The sequence below is a fragment of the Lissotriton helveticus genome, chromosome 2_1 (assembly GCF_964261635.1).
Source record: "Lissotriton helveticus chromosome 2_1, aLisHel1.1, whole genome shotgun sequence".
In the NCBI taxonomy this organism is placed as follows: domain Eukaryota; kingdom Metazoa; phylum Chordata; class Amphibia; order Caudata; family Salamandridae; genus Lissotriton; species Lissotriton helveticus.
The window spans coordinates 1,414,390,134-1,414,413,508 of NC_136059.1; the positions used below are offsets into that span (position 1 = coordinate 1,414,390,134).

Consider the following 23,375-nt stretch of genomic DNA (forward strand, 5'->3'; position numbering starts at 1 on the left):
TATTCTGTGCTCACACGACTATTATTATTTACATCACCGCCCGGAATCTCCTGTGGACCGAAGGGGGTTCGAATCCAGTGAGAATATGACTATTTTTTTCAAATAAAAAGTAGACAGGTCTTAGGGTTGCCATCTTTTTCACAAAAAAATACCGGCCCATTTATACATACATTGGTGTTCAGGAAGGTCCGATATCGATATTGTAATAGCAGTTTGAGTACAATTCTGCTCCACTTCGTGATTGATCAAGGGGCGGGACTAGCAAGCTACACACCAATCGCAGCACGGTCATGGTGAGAATAGCTTCAACCTATGACGAAAGGATCTCTTTCAATCACGTGACATTCACTAATGAAGCTGCTTCGGCCATTTTGGTGACTGGAGAAGGGCGTCTGTTTCCCTTAACTCAATAAATAAAGACGCAATCAAATGGTAGTGAAAACGAGTTATTTGTTAAAACAAAAAGGCACATATCGATTTTGTTCGTCCGCTCTTAAAAAGGCGCAGCAGTCGTAGTGCTCGGCGTGAAGATGGTGCAGTCTTGCTCAGCTTACGGTTGCAGGAACAGGTACGACAAGGAGAAGCCCATCTCTTTCCACAAGTAAGAAAACTTTCTTGCTCTCGCGCTTTGACCGTGGCACTTTCGTGCGTGTAAAACCGTTACAGATAGGGGTAACAATATTCGGCAGAGTCAAGATTTTGCCAGAGATGGTTCGGAGTTGAGCAAAGCGTTTACAGTGATGCTTCTCGCGCATGCTTAGAAGGGAAAGTGGGCGGGTATAGCATAGAGACGAAGACATTTATTTAAATATTTGCCAACTCGGCCTAAGAGCTTGGCACTGTCTTCGATTTGTTGTTAAGGGTCGAACCTGCGTGAGCAGCATGAGCTAGCAAGACACTATTGCTTACAATAAGGCGCTTGCAGCCCGCCCATTGTTTACCATTGGTTGGCTTGAGTCGCACACTTCTTTGTAGTCTCCTATTAGTCTCCTAGTAGTGCTTTGGGGTCATTTCCAGTTCTGTGGAGCATGCACCAAACTCCGATTTATTGACCTTAATTAGTAGCCCTCTGCTGGTCGCGCTGTAATTCAGGCCCTCATTTAATTCTCCGTTATACTTTAATCCCGCCATCATAACTCCTTTCCCGTAACTTTTAGGCTTGTTACATGGAAAAAAAAGTTATTAAAAACATAGCTGCCAAGGTTTCAGATTGCTATGTGTGACATTTTCATAATTTCAGTGTAATCATGAGTGACATTTCAACGACTATGAGTGACACTTTTTCGCATGCAAAATCAAGCAATGAAGATATGGGAAACATATAAATATCCAAATTTACATCCATTTGAACAAAGAGAAACTCAAAGTTAACTCCTGCAACGTATAAGAAAATACTTAGTCTGCCACTGGTGACATGAGCAGTAAGTATGGCTGCACTGGAAAGCTGACAGAGGAGGCATTCATTTAGGTCACAAATAGATTATGGAAACTCAAAAAACATAGTTGAAATTTGTGTAGAAGTGAATAGCTGATTTTTTTTTATGACACTGACATTGGGATGTTAAGCTGCACCTATCCATCAGTCAGGACACCTGAACAAAAGCATAGCTGACGGCGTGAGGAATTGAGGTGGACCCAGCTGGAACTGAATATAAAACGGCTCGCTCACTCGAAACACAACAGTTCAAATAAATAAGAACGGACTCCCATGGCGCCTCTCCTTGACCTGAACAACCTTCCAAATAAACACGCACCCCTAAGTGGCTGTGGGCCCAAGCTCACAGTCCCAGAAAAAAACCAACGTACTTGTAAGTCTCTGCACTCAGCCACAGACAGTTCCGCTTTTTTTTTTATAGATGCCAGCAGTCCTGTCAAGCGTCACGCAACTGGTGTGACACTCACGCATATCAGTGCGGTGATCCGCATCACCGCACTGAATGCATTTGTCACGCATTTTGCCACCTGTGCCAGCGGCGCGCCAGCAGCTCCTGTGGGCCCGGGCTCTCTAGTTCTGAGAGTTATGCTGCCTGCGCAGCTTTGCCGACTGTCTACAGAAACCACAGACACTGCAGCAGCTCTGAGCTCGTGAGCGGCCCTGCCGCTCTGCCTGCAGTGCTAGAGTCCGACGTCGACTCAGTGTGTATTCCGTTTCCGTGGAAACACAGTTAAATTCTTGTGCCCCTCAGCTCTGGCTGAGTGAGTCACGAGAGTGCTGGCTGCATAGCTGTCTGCAGCGCTACAATGTTACATTGCGGCCTCAGCCGCCTGCCAGCCTGACTTCATTTATTAATTAATTTCCGGGCCACTCGCGGCGCCGCGCGCCAGGCTGTCTTCCAGCCCACACTCTCTGCTCCTTAAACATGGGAGGGCCGGATGTGACCTCACGCTGCTCTGCAGCAAGTGAGGTATCCTGAGAAGAAGCGGCGGAGGATTTGTAGTGCACACATGCCAATAGTAGACCCGATTCCAGTGTGCTGCCTCAGTTGCTGCTGGCTGCGCATACATTAATAATTCTAGACCACTCTCAGCCGGCCGCAGCATGCCGAGGCATTTGTCGCACACTAGAGAAAAAGACAGCAATTTGGGTGAGGCATTGGGTTGGAGCAAAGCCGGTAGGTTGCTTCCTTCCGTGTTTATCTTGTCTTTGGTGTTACGTGAGTGCCCATATTTATGGGATTTACATTAGTGTATACACTGGCATCTATAAAAAAAAAAGCGGAACTGTCTGTGGCTGAGTGCAGAGACTTACAAGTACGTTGTTTTTTTTCTGGGACTGTGAGCTTGGGCCCACAGCCACTTAGGGGTGCGTGTTTATTTGGAAGGTTGTTCAGGTCAAGGAGAGGCGCCATGGGAGTCCGTTCTTATTTATTTGAACTGTTGTGTTTCGAGTGAGCGAGCCGTTTTATATTCAGTTCCAGCTGGGTCCACCTCAATTCCTCACGCCGTCAGCTATGCTTTTGTTCAGGTGTCCTGACTGATGGATAGGTGCAGCTTAACATCCCAATGTCAGTGTCATAAAAAAAAATCAGCTATTCACTTCTACACAAATTTCAACTATGTTTTTTGAGTTTCCATAATCTATTTGTGACCTAAATGAATGCCTCCTCTGTCAGCTTTCCAGTGCAGCCATACTTACTGCTCATGTCACCAGTGGCAGACTAAGTATTTTCTTATACGTTGCAGGAGTTAACTTTGAGTTTCTCTTTGTTCAAATGGATGTAAATTTGGATATTTATATGTTTCCCATATCTTCATTGCTTGATTTTGCATGCGAAAAAGTGTCACTCATAGTCGTTGAAATGTCACTCATGATTACACTGAAATTATGAAAATGTCACACATAGCAATCTGAAACCTTGGCAGCTATGTGCCAGTGTATACACTAATGTAAATCCCATAAATATGGGCACTCACGTAACACCAAAGACAAGATAAACACGGAAGGAAGCAACCTACCGGCTTTGCTCCAACCCAATGCCTCACCCAAATTGCTGTCTTTTTCTCTAGTGTGCGACAAATGCCTCGGCATGCTGCGGCCGGCTGAGAGTGGTCTAGAATTATTAATGTATGCGCAGCCAGCAGCAACTGAGGCAGCACACTGGAATCGGGTCTACTATTGGCATGTGTGCACTACAAATCCTCCGCCGCTTCTTCTCAGGATACCTCACTTGCTGCAGAGCAGCGTGAGGTCACATCCGGCCCTCCCATGTTTAAGGAGCAGAGAGTGTGGGCTGGAAGACAGCCTGGCGCGCGGCGCCGCGAGTGGCCCGGAAATTAATTAATAAATGAAGTCAGGCTGGCAGGCGGCTGAGACCGCAATGTAACATTGTAGCGCTGCAGACAGCTATGCAGCCAGCACTCTCGTGACTCACTCAGCCAGAGCTGAGGGGCACAAGAATTTAACTGTGTTTCCACGGCAACGGAATACACACTGAGTCGACGTCGGACTCTAGCACTGCAGGCAGAGCGGCAGGGCCGCTCACGAGCTCAGAGCTGCTGCAGTGTCTGTGGTTTCTGTAGACAGTCGGCAAAGCTGCGCAGGCAGCATAACTCTCAGAACTAGAGAGCCCGGGCCCACAGGAGCTGCTGGCGCGCCGCTGGCACAGGTGGCAAAATGCGTGACAAATGCATTCAGTGCGGTGATGCGGATCACCGCACTGATATGCGTGAGTGTCACACCAGTTGCGTGACGCTTGACAGGACTGTAAAAAATAGCACTGGGCTAGTGGTGCATTATAACGTCTGACGATACGTCTCCCAGGAGAGTTACCTCGACATGTATATCCAATTTCGTTTTACACTGCGAGTGCACACAGTTACAACATATATATCCGACTTCATTCGACATTATATTGCCATAAGTAACGTATTGTCCCTAAAACTCACAACAGTGACATGCCCATAAGAATTATAATTCGCGATCAGCTGTGCTGTAGAATGTCTATTTCCCGTTTGTAGCCAACTAAGGCTCACTAAGAAATTATACTGAAAACACTCAAATAAAGGGGCAGATTTATGAGGCACTTGCGCCACGTTTACGCCGCTGTTGCGTCACGCAAGGCGGCGTAAACGTGGCGCATCCCTACGAACGATTTACAACGTGACGCATCTAGGCAGATGCGTCACGTTGTAAAGCCCTGCGCCGCTTGTGGGCGTTCCGGCGCAGGGTGGGCGTTCCGGGGCAGGTGCGCCTCGCAAAAGTGGCTGAGTGAAATCTATAAGATTTCACTCAGTCACTTTCAGGCCAATGCTGCGTCAAAAGCCTGCGCCTGCTTGTAGCAGGCGTAGGTCTTGACGCAGCATTGTGGAGATGGGGCACCCCCGAGCCTTGCTGGAGCTGCGTCGCGCTTGTAACGCAACTCCAGCAATGCGTCACCTTTACGGCACAGATGCGTCATGCATCTGTGCCGTTTTTGCCCCATGGTGCGCCGCATCATAAATGCGGCGCACCATGGGTGGCGGAGCTGTGGCGCACTGTGGCGCATGTTAACTGGCGCATCCCTGGGGATGCGCCAGTTAACATAAATCTGCCCCATAATGTCAAGACTCTGGCGCCCCAAAACATGGGCAGTGAAACAACAAAAAAGAAGAGCGAGTTTTTGGGAAAGCAAGGCCTAGGCTCGCCGCCTCACAAGGAAAATTATCGTGGGCTGTGACAGATTAATGGTGAGCTCAATAACGTTTTTTTGTGTTTTTCCACCGGATGATTACGTTCTTCGTTTCACACAACATAACATTGGCACCGTGATAATGCATGCTACTGACATCCATAATGAGTTGAATGGACTTTACCATCAAACGCATCTTTTCACTCCACTTTAATAGTGCTTTACTCGTAACCTTTAGCTCTGTTGGATGGATGAAAGTTATGAAAAAATAGTGCTGTGCTACATTATTGAACAGTGGAAAAAAAGCTGTGTCACGCCCTGCACTCGCCTCATTGTACCACTTTTTTTTTTCTTATAGCCATGCTACTGTACTGCATGAACATTTGCAAAGCTTGTAGCTCTCACTTCAGCGAGACCCATTGGCTTTGCTAATACTTGTTTCTTCTGCTGAGACAGACTGAAGTATAACTGCTCTCAAGGTGTTGACTAAAATGTCAACTGTTGCCATCTACATCCAATTGACTTTTTCCAAATGCTCTTTAAAAGAACAAATTCCCACACCAAATCTGTTTGTGGTAAATATAAAACCGGGCCTTTTCAATAAGTATTGCAAAGTTCAAATTTGAAATTCTGTCCCTTTCTTTCTGTCAGACTGGGCTATAGGGCAATCATGAGTACCCAAAGAGCTTGTCTGACAGATCGACAACTGGGCTGTTTTTTTTAAATTTTTTTGTTGTTTGTGAGCTGATTTATGGTCTGATGACCATTTTTTTTTTACTATTGAGGTCGCTGATATTACAACAAACATTACCGGCAGTAAGCACAAATCCATACAGTCTCCCAAACCTTGCTAAACACCTAAACTGTTTCTCTTTACAACTTTAAATGAAAACTACTTTAATCACTCACCACGTTCTCTCTATTTTTGACAGTCGTTCTGCCTCTATCACTACCTATTAATCAGGTCACTCAACACAGTCTCACCATCCCTACCCATCTCACTTGTATACCACTCAGTCTCATCTTTGCTACCATCTCTCTCACCATTACTTAGAGGTTTGTGAGCCTACAAATTAACTGGGACAGCTTAGCTAGAGCCAAGACAAGGATCTTGCTCTTTGGAGCCTGTGAATGAGCCAAGCCCTCAAAATGTTTGCTATGTAAATCATACAACAAACTTTCTTTAGAATATGACAAAGTCTTTTTAAAATTCAAAAAAGTGTATAGACATGCAGAAGCTTTACCATTAATAAGTGTGTCCCAATGGCTAAAGTGGACTACCTGGATGCAGGGGAACTGGGTTTGAGTCTCGGCAGGGACTCTCAACATCCTGTGATTCTGGGCAAATCACTTAATCTCCCCATGCCTAACAAAAAAATGAATGGGTCCACCTGTTATTCAACTAGTGCTTGTGTAAAGTGCCCTGAAACCTTCAGGTCTAGTTCACGCTATATAAAACTAAAAAAGAAAGTCACATTATAGCACTGCACTGAGAAGACATATTAAGGGATAGTTTTTAAACATGCATCATTAGTAAATGAGGGGAAAACAGTTCTCCTGTAAACCATGTATGTAGCCCAGATTATTATACAGCAACATTATAGTCTATTAAATCAAACACAATAGGTTTTTTACAACTGGGATTCTTTCTTAACCGATGATGAAGAAAAAGGAGTTCTGGTGAAAAAATAAGATCACGCAATTTGAGCAGGTGAGCCGTGATTTATCCAGGTGTATTGGTTTCACTTTTATCAAGTCATCCACTAAATGGGTAGCCATTGGTCGTTCCTTTTTTATGTTAATGCCTTGTTTTTACCTTTGTGCATTTTGTTTGTAGTGTGATCTCGACCTAAAGGAATTGGACTGCTTTACATGAGTATCAGTTACATTACAAAAGGTCACATTCATTTTTTTTTAGGCACAAATAGATTGAGGGATTTGCCCAGAATCTCAGGATGTTAAGCTGACCATGAGACTCGAACCTGGTTTCTCAGTTCCAAAGTCAGCAGCTGTAGCTGGAGCATCACATTCTGGGTAGAGGAAGGGTAGCAGCCTGAAGTCACTTGAAAGATCTACTCAATATGGGCTCGAGGTTCCAACAGGTCCTTGAGCTAAGCCAGAATCAAAAATTAGGGTCAAACCTGTCTTGAGCTTTCAGTGGCTCTCCCACATTCTTCCATCAAACTCCAACAGTTTCACTCTCACATCAGTCACCATAGTCTCACCATCACTACTATCACACTTTCCCCTGCAGCCTGTCGCATCACTTTCCAGAGTCCCACCGCTGCTATCAATCACAGTCTTAGGCGACTCGTCAACTGCTTATCGCTGCCCATTACACCTTCATCATTGCTGCCCATCATGTTCTCACCAACGCTACCAAACACACCTGTGTCACTTGCCTCAAGCTCACCACTGCCCATCACACTCACATCAGTCACGCACTAATATCACCATTGTGTCTTAACACAATCTCATCATTGCTAGATTCACATTAACATTATGCTGTAGTTGCATTTGTGCAGTGCTTCATATTCCGGACAAGGCACCAAAGTGCAAATGGGTAGTATGTTATTTCATTGGAGCGCTGCGAGTGGAAGAGTGTCTGTCATGGGGTCTGTATTCATAAAGTTTTGAGACTGTGCATGAGACCAAAGTTGAGCGCTTATCGTAGTTTGACTCTGTTCTTGTGCAGGAATTTGAATAAAAAAGGAGTGAGAAATAGGATACTTAATCAGTAGATGCCAGTATTGTATTTTAACATTTATATAGTGCTTACAACACCTATGTGGGGCACTGAAGCACTTGCCTACATGGCTGGCATTCTACTTTATGTAGGGTGTGTATGGAACTCAACATTCTAAGCCTACCTTTAACTCATCCCTCTAACGCTTACGTCACACGCCTATGGTATACAGCGGGAACCAAAAGAGTTACAACGTTCTTTATCACAAGACACTACATCTCCGCTTTATTAAATAAAAAGTCACAACTTAAAAAAATGATAAATAAATTCATAAATAAATATACGAATAGATGCACAAGGAATAACAATTCTTCAATTGAGCGTTGTGGTGCCTGAATCACACTGCCTGATCGGGTCACTGGAAACTTGGAGCTGGCAGTCGAAATGTCAGTGATCTGCACTTTTGCTGCATCAGGTTTAATAACCCCGTCACAAAAGACGTGGGCAAAAAAATTCAAGCTAGTCTGTGGAATCAGTGGCGGCTCCTCCGCTAAGGCAGAAGAGCGTCGTCCACTGCTATGCCAGCAGAAAAAAGAAAATGGTAATAACAGGACGTTATTATCATTTTCTTTTTCTATGCAGGAGTGGCGGTGTTGGCTCTGACGCCAGAGCACGAAAGGAGTGGTTTGCATCCTCTAACTGCACATGGCAGTTAAGGGCGGCCAAACCGACATACACACTTGGCATGCCCTCCATTGGGCTGTGTTGCACAGCCCTGTAAAGAATATGCCCAGCCTCCCCAGGCACTGCCTGAGCGTCCAAACAGGATGCTCAGACCAATCACGAATCTGCTCTTGCAGCGTTGTGAGTGCTACCGGCGCTGTAGCAGACCTGTAAAGGACAGAGGGGAGGCGGCGGCATAGCGTAGAAGGTATGTTTATTTATTTTTTATTTGTTTAATCCACCCCCCCCACCCTCATTCCAAACGAGCTGCCACTGTGTGAAATTTGCATTTGTTGGAAATTAGAGCTAAGCCTGCATTGGCCAACAAACGACATACCTACATGAGAGCTTTGTCATGTTCTTTCTTTGTGGCTCTGAAAACTAATGCGTACTCACTATAGTTAAATACATTTACTAAAGACTGTTCGATACATCGAATGACGTCTTGGAAAATTTCTGCAATAGAGGAAACACCAAAACTCAATCTCTTATAGCGAAACTGACCAATATGCGTAGAAAAGGTGGTAATGTACCTGTATTTAGCTTCAAGCTCCAATTGGTGATATCCTTTATTTAAGTTGAGTCGAGAGAAGAACTTTACACCATTCAGTTGAGCTGTTATATCAACAATGTGTGGACAAGGATGTCTCTCTCGCTCTCTCTCTCAGTGGCCTTGTTTGGCCTGACGCATGTCAACCCAAATACCTACTGCTCCTTCATTGTCTCGTTTGGGCACTTCTACAATGGGAGAAACCCATGACGTCGGGCCAGTCGAGCGTTCAATTATGTCCTGTTTAATTAACAAATTAAGTTCCTTTTCAACAGCGTCTTATTAGTGAAACCCAATTCATCTGTATCTTTGAGCAACTGGACGAACATCCTTATTTATCGTCAATTTTACTTTTATTGTTTTGAGTTTTCCTAGCCAATGAAATAATAAAGGAAATGGAGTTACAATTTTATAATGATCATTTATATTGTAGTTCTCTGATATCAGCCAGAGTATTAAAACTCCGCAAACAGGCCCTTGAAGCTGTTCCTTGAAGTACATTAATAGGTGCTGGTACCACATTTTTCTTGTAGTTCATCGTAGCTACAAAGGGTCCTTTACGCTTTAATGACGTCGAAGCAGCTCGTGAGTATACTTTTGTTTTTGATTTAGTAAGTTGTGGTAACGGAGACAGTTCTTGGTACTTCCCCTTAGGCATGATATTTATCGACACACCAGTGTCAATTATGAATGGTATTGAACACCCATTTATTTTTAGTTATCTTCAGACAATGTTTGAATGTGTTTGGTGCTTTTTCATGTCTATCTTTCTTCACTTTTAATTTTTTCTCTCAATTGACCAGACACATGTTCATGCCTTTTGAGGTAAACATCAACATTGGACAATTGTCATTGTACCTTTTACTGGAAACTGATGATGAGGAACTCTTTGTCAATGATTTATATGACAATCAACTTCGTTTGGTGTTGTTTTGCCTCAGTTGATGTGATCACTTGGCTTTTTGGGAGTGCGTAGAACACTGCTTAGGTAGCTTTTGGTCAGCCATTTTATTTTCACGCTGTGACGCACATACTTTTCTCTTTACTCCTCAAGTTGTCACGAAATGGTTCCCTTTACCACAGCCAAATCATGTCTGTCTAATGGTGAGACATTTACCTTTGTGTGCAAATGACAATCCACAGCCTTAATACATTCTCTTTTTCTGTGGAGACATCGTCTTGTGTCCCTCAGCCTTGTACCGCTCCTTACTTTTCATGCTCATGACTGACACACTTTGGACGCCTCCGGCCTCAATGTCAGTTGCTTGAAGATTAGCACACTTTTCAGGGCACTCAGCCTTGAGGACTTGTTCTAATATCAGTTTCCTTCAACATTCTTCTTTGAAAAGAATCTGACAGATATCCGTCAATTACTGTGAGGCGGGTAGCTTCCTCATCATTAACTCCATTGAATTTACAGTGCATCACCAGAACATCCATTCTCTCCACAAACTATTCAGTGGTCTCACCTGATCTCTGGCGCTCCTGACTGAACATGTATCTTTTGGAATCCACATTTAGCACTGGATTAAACTTGACATTCAAGGCTGTTTTGATATGTTCGTACGTCACTACATCTTCTTGTGGTATCTTTTTCATCGCTTCTTTCACTCCTTCACCAGCCATGTTCCTGAGATAATTTATAATCTTTTTATCATCTTTTTCATCTATTGCATCTATGAAGTCTTAAAAAGTCTCTATCCATGCCATCTATCTATTGCCAACATTGTGTTCTGCAGTTACTTAATATGCAGTTTCAAAAAGACAGCGTAAAAGACTCAGAGAAACTCACAACAAAAAGGTTTAATCTATGTCCAGAGGATCAATTCCTCGGACAACTTGGGCATGTCTTCCCTATTTTTTTTTTTAGCAAAGGCAACCAAGTCAGTTGCCACTCTAGAAAAAAAACCAAGAAGAGCCGTCGAGGAGCCAAGCATTGACGATAAGGGGGTTAACTTGGTTATCACTCAAGCCAAAGCGCATACCATAAGGAAGGTAAAAAATCCCCTACAACTATCGACCAGAATCTGCGGCAGCCAGCCCTCCCCCAGCTGGTTAAGAAGGGGCCAGCTACAGAGGAGTAAGGCAGGGATGCGTTCTAGCTCCAACCCTCTTTTTCCTATATGTGTACGGAGTAGTGGACTTCCTTTTGGAGGAGCCGGTTGACTCACCTGTTCTGAGGGGGAAAAGATACCAACCTTGTTGTTCGCAGCAACACATTGTTAATATCCAAGACCCCAGCTGGGCTACAGCGTCTTACTGACAGATTCCATCTTTTCTGTGAGAACCGGGGTTTGATTATAAATGCCAACAAAACCAAATTTATGGCTTTCAACCCCCATAGGACATGCAGGAATGGCCCTCTCCTAGTCGTGATCTTTGATTACCTGGGTGTAAGATTCTCTGAAAAAATGTCATGGAAACCCCACCTAGGCAAGATGTTGATGGCCTGTAAGCGTAAGGCAGGTGCAATAGCAAAAGAACATCGCCTTTCTCATACCAGGCCCATAGCTCCAGCCCTCGAGATATGACACCAAGGCTGTTAGCGCTTCCCTCTATGGAGCAGAAGTCTGGGGATTCGATAATCTTGACGAGCTCCAGAGATCAGAATATAAATTCCTAAGAGATCTAATAACAGTACCAAAATACACCCCCCTCACGTCACTACTAATGGATATGGGCAGGCGATCAATAAGTGATGTAGCCTGGTTGCGTCCCCTTCTCCTTTGGGCCCGTATTAGGAGGACCCCTGAGCTTTCTCCCTACGCAAAGGCCCTCACTGAGGTTATAAGTAAGGCTCCCTGTTTTCCGTTTAAACGGATTTTTACATATAAATACAGACGGAAAAATTATTTTCTTCCGTCTGTATTTATACATAGAAACGGAATAATACGACCAAATTGGATTCTGAGAACTGTTCGATTTGTGCTGCAGCCCAGGGTTGCCTCCCCACGCCCCTTTTCCTGATTGCCTTGTATGCCTGCCCAATTTAACACCTGCTGGGCCATTAATCTTTGGTAGGCGCGGGGAAACATTTCCTAGGAGCTCTTGCCTCTGACCTGCCCCCACAGCCCTGATGACGTGCCTGTAACATTCTTTTAGCAAATCAGCTGATCATTCATCATCTCCGGAGCTCTGGCTCTGTAGTGAGCGCTGCGCCAGCACAGCAGTCTGTTTTAAGTCACAGTGAAGTGAAAAGGTGGGGATGGAGGTGAACTTGTATATAACGGTTTGCACCTCTACGCAGTTCAACTTTAAGGAGGCGGGGGATGGTGTTAGCAGCGCGAGTACTTTGCGCAAATGTAGGACTGGCAGAAATAAATGTGACCCAAAAAGGTCAGAAAGTCCGGTGGCATAAACACATTAGGCAGCATTAGCTTCGGGATACCTTCAGGCCTTAAATTGAAATGTATTTCTGAAATGAGAGCTCCCTGCTTCAGAGGAAATAGTTAACTCTCTCAGCTGTGGATAGTCAGCCCGCACCACAGAGAGAAGCATGGAACTGATAATAAGGAGAACAAGGCATTTAATATCTGTAATATATGAAGAACGTAGACAGCTCTTTCATGCCATCTTTGGCCAGGTCACGGAAAGTGCACATGTGCACTTATCTAAATTCTAAATGTGTTTATTTTGGCCTGTGAGAGTCTTTTCAATATTGTAACACAGCAGCCGCTGACACTAATATTACTGCAAGTAATCTCTGCAACACCCTCCCATTTCACATATGCAGGTCCTGTTTTGATCGAATAGAAAAGTTTTTTGTGGAAGTTGTATGAAACATACACAACATTGGTCTTCCAAATGTCTATAATAGACTCTCACACATTGTATTGTGTTTCTTTAATTTAGAGCATATATACATATAGCTTAACCTATAAAAAACTGTGTGCACAGACTATTTAAATAAATGTGGAAAAATACTAGTTGCAGCGTCCTTTTTTTGTTTGCGACAAAAATAAATCCGGATATATACAGATAAAAAGACAAAAAATAAATATGGATAAATACAGACGGAAATGTTAAAAAAATAAATACCATAAAACCGGGAGCCCTAGTTATAAGCCTCGACACTGGGGAGGAAATAGGTTGGATACGTGACATTTAGAAAATGTTAACTACAATCGGGCTTTGCGGCTGTTGGATAGTCAAGAGCCCCCAAGGAGAGAAGTTCTTAAACGCCTGTACTGGGAATGGGTGGACCAGCGAGAGATCAGTAGACCCAATGTGGGCAAGTTGACAACTGAGTTCTATTCCTATAAACTAAGCAGATACTACGAGCCTTACCTCGATTTAATGAAAGTACCTAGAGACAGAATGCTCTCCATGCATTTCAAAATGGTCCGTAAGTAATGGAAAACACTGCCCTAGTTGCAAAACCCCAGTGGAAAGTATTGCCCACTTACCGTTCGACTGCCCAGCGTACAAAACATCATGGAAAATATGGCTGAGCCCGATTTGTAGGCAACTTGGTACTCGAGCACTATGTTGCACTCCGTATTCTCAAATCAGATGCTAGACCTTTCTTATCCTGCTGTGTAGCAAAGTACCTGGGGCAAGCTTGGCTGATATGGTGGAAAGCGCCTGCGAGAAAGATATAGCTTCCACTGCTCAGGCAAAAGCTAAGACCTCTAAGCTTCAACAGCATCCCTGCTAATATCACCATGCACAAGCACTTAACTTCGTTTTAATTCTTGATAACTAGCGCAAGTAAATGAAATGAAGTCTCCCCATGTATTGCACTGTGTTTAAACAAAATGATGAAATACTGTCTACTTTTTAACTATATTTTAGGTTAATCAAGTGTATATTATTTGATCTACTTTTACCTATACTTATTTTTTTGGCTATGTTATCTTTGCTCCATGTTGCTTTTATGACTTTTTATGTCAAAATAAAGCTTGTGATGAGGATGATGATGATAAAACGACGTACACTGGGCTTCTTTAACTCCTTTTCTTCCCTAACTACTCAATTCTGTCTACAAAAGGCTTCCTTGATCCAAACCAGGTCTTTGTTGTTTCTCGATTTTTGATTAAATTAAAGATCTGCTCTCCACATGCTCACAAACCAATCCTTATGTTTTAGAGCCATGGGATATGGAAGGCATGGTAAAGGGCCATATAATCCTTTAAGATCGCTTTGTTTGATGAGGTATCCTTGCCAAGCCAAATTTCTAACCATAATAGGAGAGGGGCGGAAGGCCAACAGATCAGTGAGATAGCGCATACCAAGCTCTTCATGGCCGATAAAGGTGGTGGAACCCCTCCCTGAAAGATGTCTGAAAAAGATGTTTTTAGTGATTTGAAGATCATCAAGAACAGCATGGCCCCAGATTTCACTGCCGTATACAACACTTTACCAAGACACTTAGCCAATAGATCTGTAATATTCCGTCAGCCGGTCTTTTACCTAATCTAGAGACGAACTTAAAAATAGCCACGTTTGCCCGAAAAAAATCACTTTTGTTGCGAGTTTTTAAAGACCCCCAATTCATCTTGGCATCCAGCAGTAACACCAGATAGGAAAAGACACTGGTCCTAGGAACCGGAGAAGACCTGACCTTAAAAATATAGGACTTGCTCGCCTGGGACCCCACTTGCATCACATAGGATTTAGTTATTAACCATCAAGTCCTGGACAAAGTGGGAGTTGAGCAACGTTTGGAGCCCTTTCTCAGTTCTGCCCATCAAGACAGCGTAGTTGACATACACAAGGACAGGAAGGCCACGCCGTCCCACCTGAAGATAATCCACCTTAGTTTCAAAGGTGGATTATCCAAAAAAAAAGTCCAAAAGGTCCTTAAAGAGGTGACGTATAGCCAATCTGTGCTGGCCTTGTGCAGAGAGCTTAGTGCGTCACCGTTTGAAAAGTGTTCCAAGGGCCAGGGTTGCATAGACTAGTTGTGCAACACAGCATTGGGAGACACTGCACTAAGGATGAAATACCCATGCACAAACTGCATTACATACTCAAAATGTCACAAAAAGGCAGACAGCCTTGTCACATTTAATCTCCGCAATCACGTTTGTTTTGCTGCCTCTGTGGCTCTATCTGAGCCCTAAAATGCAAGTTTCACACTCATCTGTGTGTTTCCCCAGACATAGCTTATGTTTCTGCTTCCCTTCCATATTGTTCGGTCCGGTGAACCTGCGTTGGAAATGCTCCACTCGTGAGGGACTGGGAGAGCTCACATGAGAAGGGCTGGACTGCTAAAGTGGTGGGGGGCAGTGTTGAGTGGTTTCTAAGAAAGGAGCTAATAAGACAGCTGAGCTGTCCTAGTGGAGACGGGCGCACCTCTCCTCAGACTCTCCATTATTACATGTCTTTTTCATCACTCACCTCAGTCGCACCATTGCTACCCAGTGACCTCTCAGAGCACTCACTTATCACACTTACCATCGCTGCTCATCGCACTCAGCTGGCACAAGCAATGCCAGGCTTTTCGTTCATAGGTATTGCTTCATGCCTGCTCTGGGTAAGAAGGAACATGGGTTGGTCTCTGATCTTGTTCATGAAGAGGGAATATGCAACTCCTCCACACCTTAGCCTATGCATGGACAAGAACACCAGTTGTCAAGCCATTTCTCTGGGGACTGTGGTATCAGGTGTGCTCGAAGTAGTTTACATGGTTTGGAAATGAGGTCATGTATTAAGAAAACAGGAGAGGAGCGATTGTTGCCCCTGTGGGACAACTGCTTGAGTAGTGAATGGCATTGAGCAAATCGGTTGACTGGACCATTGGGATATTGTGGAGTAAGGATTTCGCAATTATATATCTTCGTCTTTATATCAGCTGTGGGTAGTCTGCTCTCGAATACTAACGATACCTTGGCTGCGTGCTGCTTGGTCACGTCCTTGGCTTTTTTTAAATTATGGTTTTGAAGTAAAATACTTTGTAATCGCACAGGAACCTTTGAATTGATATGGATGAATTGATGAGCACTTTGGCTCGCATGGTATCAGAGTTTTCTTGAAGAATGTTTTCATATTAATTGAGAAGGCAAGGTTCTGTGATGAACCCTTCTAAGTTTATAGGTTTGCTTAGGTCGTTGGTTTATTTTATAGTTGGCAGTTTAAAGGAGTAAAGTTGTGGAGGTAGTATGATTTTGCGAGGTTTGCAGTTTGGGAATTGTTCTGCCTGCTTTGAAGAGGAAGGAAGATTTAAGATAAGCCTCTTTTGGTATCAAAGGGAGCTGCCAAGGAGCTACAGAGCACGTCAGTAGCTATGCAATGTGATTTTGGAATGCAGAGAGTATTTTAAAGAGCTATTTAGCATGTGCAGGTAGCCTCTGAATTGTGATTAGAGTAGTGGTATCTCTTGGCTTGGCACGTGAATGTGTGGGCATTGACAAACACCGCTCCAAATTTAAATGCTATGAGGAATGCACAGAGATGTGCAACTGTCAATTGCAGAAGTAATCTCTTGTAGGGGGTGCATAGTGGAATAGAACACCCCCAGAGTTCATGGTTATGTATGGAAAAGGGTTTCTCTGTGGAATAAGTGTGCCCCCCCCCCCCCAGATCATTATGTTTTACAAAATTGCTGGCAGTTCAGTTGGCCTAACTTTACACCAAGTATAACTATGATAGTGTAAATGCTGCAGTTGGTTATTCAGAATTTCACAACGCCTTTCCTGGAGCACAACTTGAAATCTACCACAGATGCAGCTTTCCAAGTTCAACCTTAAAAATGTTTGTGAACACCAGCAAGTTTTGAATCTGTACCACGGCAAATCATAACACTTCTTTATGGATCAAGATTACGTCCCAGCAGTGTTTATTATTGTAGTAAAAATAAGACTTTAATTACAATAAAGGAAATAAGCGTAGGCATGTCAGGAAGTCTTCTCACTGAGCATCTCCTGCCTCAACACGAACACATTTGTCATGTTGGAGGGATTTAATTTATTAATCCCCTGACTGGTCTGATTTATAGGAACTGCTGGTAGTTTATTGGGCTAAAGGTCGAGGCCCAGGACTAAGGTCGGTCAGTAAATAAGAACCCTGGTCCTCCGTATCTAATATTCATTTGAAGCCTTTTTTGGGTGCTGTGTGGTAATGGGAAGAGAAGACAAGAGAATGGGAAACGCGACAGAAAGAGTTTTGTGCATGCATTGTGTAGGGGTTCTGTGGCTCGGGTAGTTATGCATGGTACACGCCCCTCCACAAAATGATGCATTGTTGTTCAGAATGCCCAACTAAGCCATGCAAGTCAAAAATATTACTAAGCCACACACAACAGAGACGTCTCCAATCGGCAACGTATGGGCAAATTAACCACTCCGGCATTCTCACTAGATACTACTTTTATAGTCACCACCCAGTATAGAGGGCTTTGTTGTTCATGCAACAGATTGCAGTCCTTGTACATGGGGCAGATAAACAAGGACAGGCAATTTGCAGTGCAAATTTTCGCTTTTTAAATAGGCTGTAAGCGTACTGCAGTGAAGCATGATCACCCTACTTAGGCTACGAAATGGATGAGATTTTTAGCCCTCTTTGATTTCCATGACTAGTAAGTATAGCGTCCTCTCTAGCTTGGGAGCGTGCAAATGAACCCTACACACACACACAGAGCTATGGATTGTCCATCTTTATTCCTCAGCATACATACGCGCTCTGCTCTCTGACTACGTCCTAACTATTAAAAACCATCCCAGCAAGTTAGGTACTTCCTCTATTTAGTCTGCCCAGAACCGCAAGGGTCCTAGCACACATAATCTCACAACACTATAGTAAGTACTACGAGTGCTCCTAATCCTCTTCTGGCTATACCCAGCAGTTCAGAGGAGACGTGGTCTGGCCATTCATGGTGTTCTGTATCTTTTTAGAATGATATCTAATCTTATTTGCATACACTTGCTTTATGTCTTTATTAGCATGGTCAATCCAAATATAATGATTGGAATGGTTATTGTGGTTAAACTCTAGGTTTAACGACTGAGAAAATCATATCAGTGGTTCGGATAGATTGAAACATTTCCCCGTCAGTCTAGATGGGTGGAAAAATCTCAGGTGTATTTACATAAGTGGTAAACTGTTCATATTACAATGCTGTGCTCCTCTAAAGTGTAGTACGATATTGTGCTTCTGATTACACAGGGACAACGCTACAGGTCAAATTGTGCATAGACTCTATTATTACAATTTTGTGTAGGCATCCAAAATAACGCTTTCTAGCATGTGTCCATGGTTGAGCGAGTTAGACCTGTGCTAGCTTTGATCCATTTGGGATAGCTATGCTCCTGCATTTGTCTGACAATGTGTCAACCTGCACACCTAATCACGCACCCCTTCACAGAGCACTGCTGGTTGTCTCGAAGGTTTCAATCAAAGTGTTATTGTAATCTCCAACAAATTTCAAGTTTTTAACTTGAGTACAATTGTCATTTTTACAGGCATGACCTTCTAACATAATCCTCTGGTAAGATCACTATCTTTGGGTTCACAAGGGGGGATACTCGGGTAAGCGCGCCTTATCGTGCTCTTGAGCGGACCCGCCGCCATTTACATTTGCTTTTCAGGTGTGGGACATCGCTGGTATTTACTATCGGTATGGTCCATTTTTTAAAAACCGACAGACACGTTTTGTTTATCTTTCACATATCACTTGGTTTTTAGACAGTACTTTATTTTCAGTTTTACTCGTACACATCTTTTTTTGCCGTTTCACAAACGCATAATGTTCGGGGAAGACTCACGCGTCACTCATGAAACAGTGGCACTTTCCTATCTATTTTTAATCACTGAGTTATGTTTTCGTTCGTACACTCTGCGTGGGTGACACATGTGGAAGTGGCACACTGAATTTCACAGTGGATGCAAAAACAGATTTCTTGATCTTGTAACGATGTAGTTATTACATATTTTTGATACCCATTTAATGTTTGTTCCGGCCGGAGGCAAATGAAGACCGTGTGATTGAATGCTATTGGATGTTAAATATTTTCCCTGACGAAGGGTTCCTTTACCCGAAATGCATAGGGTTTTGTTGTGATATTGTATTCCAACCATTTGGGCAACATGTGACTTTATGTTTTAAATGTACAATGATTGTCCCATCAGACCTTATGGAGGTCTCATTTACTTTGTGCACATTTAATTTGTTTCTCGTGTAATTCATAATTCTTGTAAATACCAATTCAGCAAGAAACTTTCTGAAAAACCATTGGTTGCAAATGTGTAATTTTTTAATTGAAATTTGTTGATTACCATAACACTTTGATTGAAACCTTCGGGACAACCAGTAGTGCTCTGTAAACGGTTGCAGAGATTCCACGTGTCCTTGAATCATTGTTGACCTATAACAGTGCCATTGCGATGTGCTGCTATATATTGTGTAGAGAACGAGTATACAGATGACCACACTAGAAGGGGGATTCTAATGCCTTGCAAAATTTCTTTACTGATCCAAAATGGGTAGCTTCTCCAGCTTCAGCATCCTTGGAAGTTAGTTCTTTGAGCAAGAACAAGATGCTCACTCTTCTCCTCTGACCTTAAGGACAAGTGTTCGACTACCAGCAAAATTATGTCAGCCTTTCTCCTTCCGAAGTTGATACACTGATTAGCATTAAATTAGGTAATTGTGAAACCTACTATTTGGACATGGCAAGAGCTGCTGCATGACGTGCTACTTAGAAACCGGCCTTTAATATATTATGATACACAGTAAAACAGTAAGGAGGACTTTTCTAATAAACTAATAAAAACACTCTAACAGGAAACTAATGAGAGCGTAAAGTATGCAAACGTTTTCTGAACAAGTTCAGCGTCTCCACAATATATCTTAACCACAAACAGGAGCATTCAGGAATCCTTTAAGGTGCAAGAAAAAGTGGCTCTTGCGTTCCTACTGGGAAAAATGCTGTTACTAATGCCAATGAAAGTAGCTATGATGTAGGCAATGATGATTGTGAAGGATTACAACTTTTTTAGGTCGAGCTGGTGTAAGCAGCGAGAAGCGGTGCATCCAGCGAAGCCTCTTTTGTTATCCACTTCCTGGGAATGTGAGACAGGGGATGGGCACGCGCAGGCGATTTCCCCATGCTAGCGCGCACGTTCACCCACATGCCGTGCACAACTCCTGTCTCCGATTCCGAGCAAGTGGATAATACACAGACACACACACACACACACACACACACACACGCGCGCGCACACACACAGACGCACACACACACACAGACGCACACACACACAGACGCAAACACACACACACACACAGACGCACACACACACACACACACAGACGCACACACACACGCACACACAGACGCACACACACACGCACACACAGATGCACACGCACACACACACAGACGCACGCGCGCACACCCACACACCCACACACACCCACACACACCCACACACCCACACACACTCCCCCCCCCCCCACACACACACACACACACACACACACACACCCCCACCCCCACACCACACACACGGGGCTTCCCTCACTAGGGGGGCGGGCACCAGCAATGGGCCCCGACGCCCCCCCTCTTCACAAACTAACACTGGGGCCCCCCTCACCGGGTCTGTCAGACGCCTCTCGTCCCGCGGTGGTGGCGGCTGCATGGGTTGGTAGGCGGCAGGGGCAGGTACCAGCAATGTGCCTCAAGCCCTCTCCGCTTCTCTCCCCAAACTCCTCGCGGCAGCGGTGCAGGCTCAGCAAGAGGCGGGGCTCTCCCTTAGCACAGGAGCCCCGCTGGGTCACACGCTTGCTCCCATCTCTTCACATGAGCTCGGGGTAAGCTCCCGTCCACTTCCTGTCTGTGCTGGTGGCCCTGCCCTCAAGCAGGCAGTCCCGGGCAGTCCTGCCCAGCCATGTGTTTCTTTTACGGTTCGGAAACGGCTTGAGCTACCGGGCAAGATTGCAGCAAACCTGCATCAACTTGTGTGTATTTGCATGAAATATATGTGATCTCCTATTCCACCATGTTCCCAACGCTATGAATGGCAGCCAGCCTCCCGGGCCACACAAGCTTGTGTAACATAGGGGCTTGTTTGCTCAGGAATTGTGCTGTCAACGTGAAGTGGGTGGCAGCCTCGACTGAATGATCCCTTTATGCGTGAGAAGTGAAGCAAGGCCAGATTTCTATCACAGATGCCTCCGCGCTCCCATTTGTCCGTTCTGTGCACAGATCATTACATGCTACGCTTGGTGCCAGCATGAAAGGCGGGCTCCTCTTGCCGTGCTTGGAGATGACTAAACATGTTGGCGAGAAACCTCTCTGTTTTTTCATTCCGCCCTGAAACCTGAGCTTTATTTTTATAGGCGCTACCTCTCCAGAACTGCTCTACCTTGGGCCGCACTTCCTAATGTTTACTAATGCCGTGTGCCCCACGCTTACTTCCCGTACGTGTCTGCCACAACAACAGTATCAATTGTATAATTATACTTCTGTCCATAAAATAATGTATGTTCCGAGCTAAACCGTAAAATGGCTTATTCGATCAAGAAACAGCCTGTTGCAAGGTTTTGGGGCTTTCTGGAATCTTCTAGCATTGTAGCTCAGACTTTCACCATTATTATTGGTCAAAAGAGTGCCATTGTATTGGGTAATAGAAACATCTATTTAGAGCGTTAGGTGATTGCACAAATTGTGCTAATGGCTGTCATTTCAAACAAGTTCATAAATGCAAAACATGCGTTGGATTATTACAATTTCCTTCATGATTAGTCTTCGACTGGTGTCGTAAGCTTTGCTTACAGCAAACACTGCTGTACTGGGGGGTGGTTATAATTGTTTTGCTTCTACTTTCTTTCATCGGCAATTAGGCAAGGGTTCAGAGCGTTCAATGCCTACAAACACGTATTTGTGTGTAAATAGAATAATAAAAAATGCTGCTCATCATTTCAGACTTAGTTTTAAAAAATCATTATCCAGATAAAATCTGACTGTTACACACTGAAATAGATCTATGTAAAGGTATTTGGTGGATACTGTTCGATACTCGGTGGGAATATATTAAATCCTACTCTGACACCAGGTAGCATCTAAGTGACAACCTCACGATAATATGACAGCGGAAATCTCAATAAGATAAACTTGCAACATGCGTTTACTAGGATTTGTGCGGTGGCTAATTTGGCTAAGCCTGCTTTTCATGCTTGCTTCAATCGGACTGTCACAGATATTTTGGCCAGAGGGCTCCGTGCTCCTGAGCGGCTCCCCGGTGAAATGTACACCTCTGCCCCGCCACAGCCTCCCACCGATCCCACAACAACCGATCCCACAACAAGCGAGTTCTGCACCTGTGGCCATGGGTATCAAGTGACCCGGCGGCGTGCATCTGTTCCTATTCATTTTCAGGTCATCACTCTAGGACACCACCACATCACTCTGGGACACCACCACGTCACTCAGCCCAACCACATCGTCACTCGGCACCACAACAGCATCACTCAGCACCACAACAGCACTGTCCTTGCTTGCTACCAAAAAGCATTGCCATAGCTAATAGGACTCGCATTATGAAAGTGTAAGCTTTTGGCTTTGTGAATTACAATGCTATTATTTATATATTTTCAAAGCCAACACATTTTAAAATATTTTAAAAAATTGTCATTTACAGTACCAATAGCTCAGACTTTCCTAATGGGAGACCTATTGCATTGCAAATGCTTGTCTTAATTCCTAATTGTGCCACTGATACCAGTGACCGCTCAAAAGAGCATACAAACCTAGTCGTTATTGCCAAATCATCTTAACAGATATTCAGCATGTGATGAATGTTGTAAATCAATGTCTTTTTCACAAAACTAAAGCTGTTTTTTTTTGCACAGGTTCCCTCTTACCCGACCAGAGATTTGTGAGAAATGGGAAGCTGCAGTAAGGAGAAACAACTTTAAACCAACCAAGTACAGTAGCATTTGTTCAGAGCATTTCACACCCGACTGTTTTAAAAGAGAGTGTAACAACAAGCTGCTGAATGACAATGCTGTCCCTACAATATTCTCTTTTTCTGAGAATAAAAACAAGGTAATAGTTACCATTTTCATATATTTATCGTTCTGTTTAGAAACAACTAGAGAATCAGTTTCTACAATAAGAAAGCACCTCTATGTCAGACGATATGCAAGCGGTTACTTTTTATGTTGTTAGAGAGTTTGGGGTAATTAATCTTAACGGCCCTAATACCCTAATGAAGGTTTTTGTTGCATCTTTTTATAAATGGTTGCGATGAAGAAAGTGGAAAGCTGTGAACAGCGCTATCCTATATTGCTTAAACAGTCATGGGCTTCAGATATGTAAACCTCCAAGACTGAATTGCAGCAGTTAAGTAATTTATAGTCTGTGGC

General features: G+C 43.8%; 1 protein-coding gene across 2 annotated transcripts in view; it reads left to right on the forward strand.

Moving 5' to 3' along the window:
- The first annotated feature begins 324 nt into the window (after positions 1-324).
- The window catches only part of THAP1 (THAP domain containing 1), a 67,131-nt gene continuing 44,080 nt past the window's right edge, over positions 325-23,375 (forward strand). The window contains exons 1-2 of one of the 2 annotated variants that reach the window (XM_078676345.1): positions 325-568; positions 22,860-23,055. In XM_078676345.1, the coding sequence (XP_078532471.1) occupies positions 531-568; positions 22,860-23,055 (234 nt within the window). In that variant the 5' untranslated portion in view covers positions 325-530. Of the gene's footprint in view, positions 602-22,859; positions 23,056-23,375 lie in introns of both variants that reach the window. The other variant, XM_078676344.1, reaches the window with a different exon arrangement.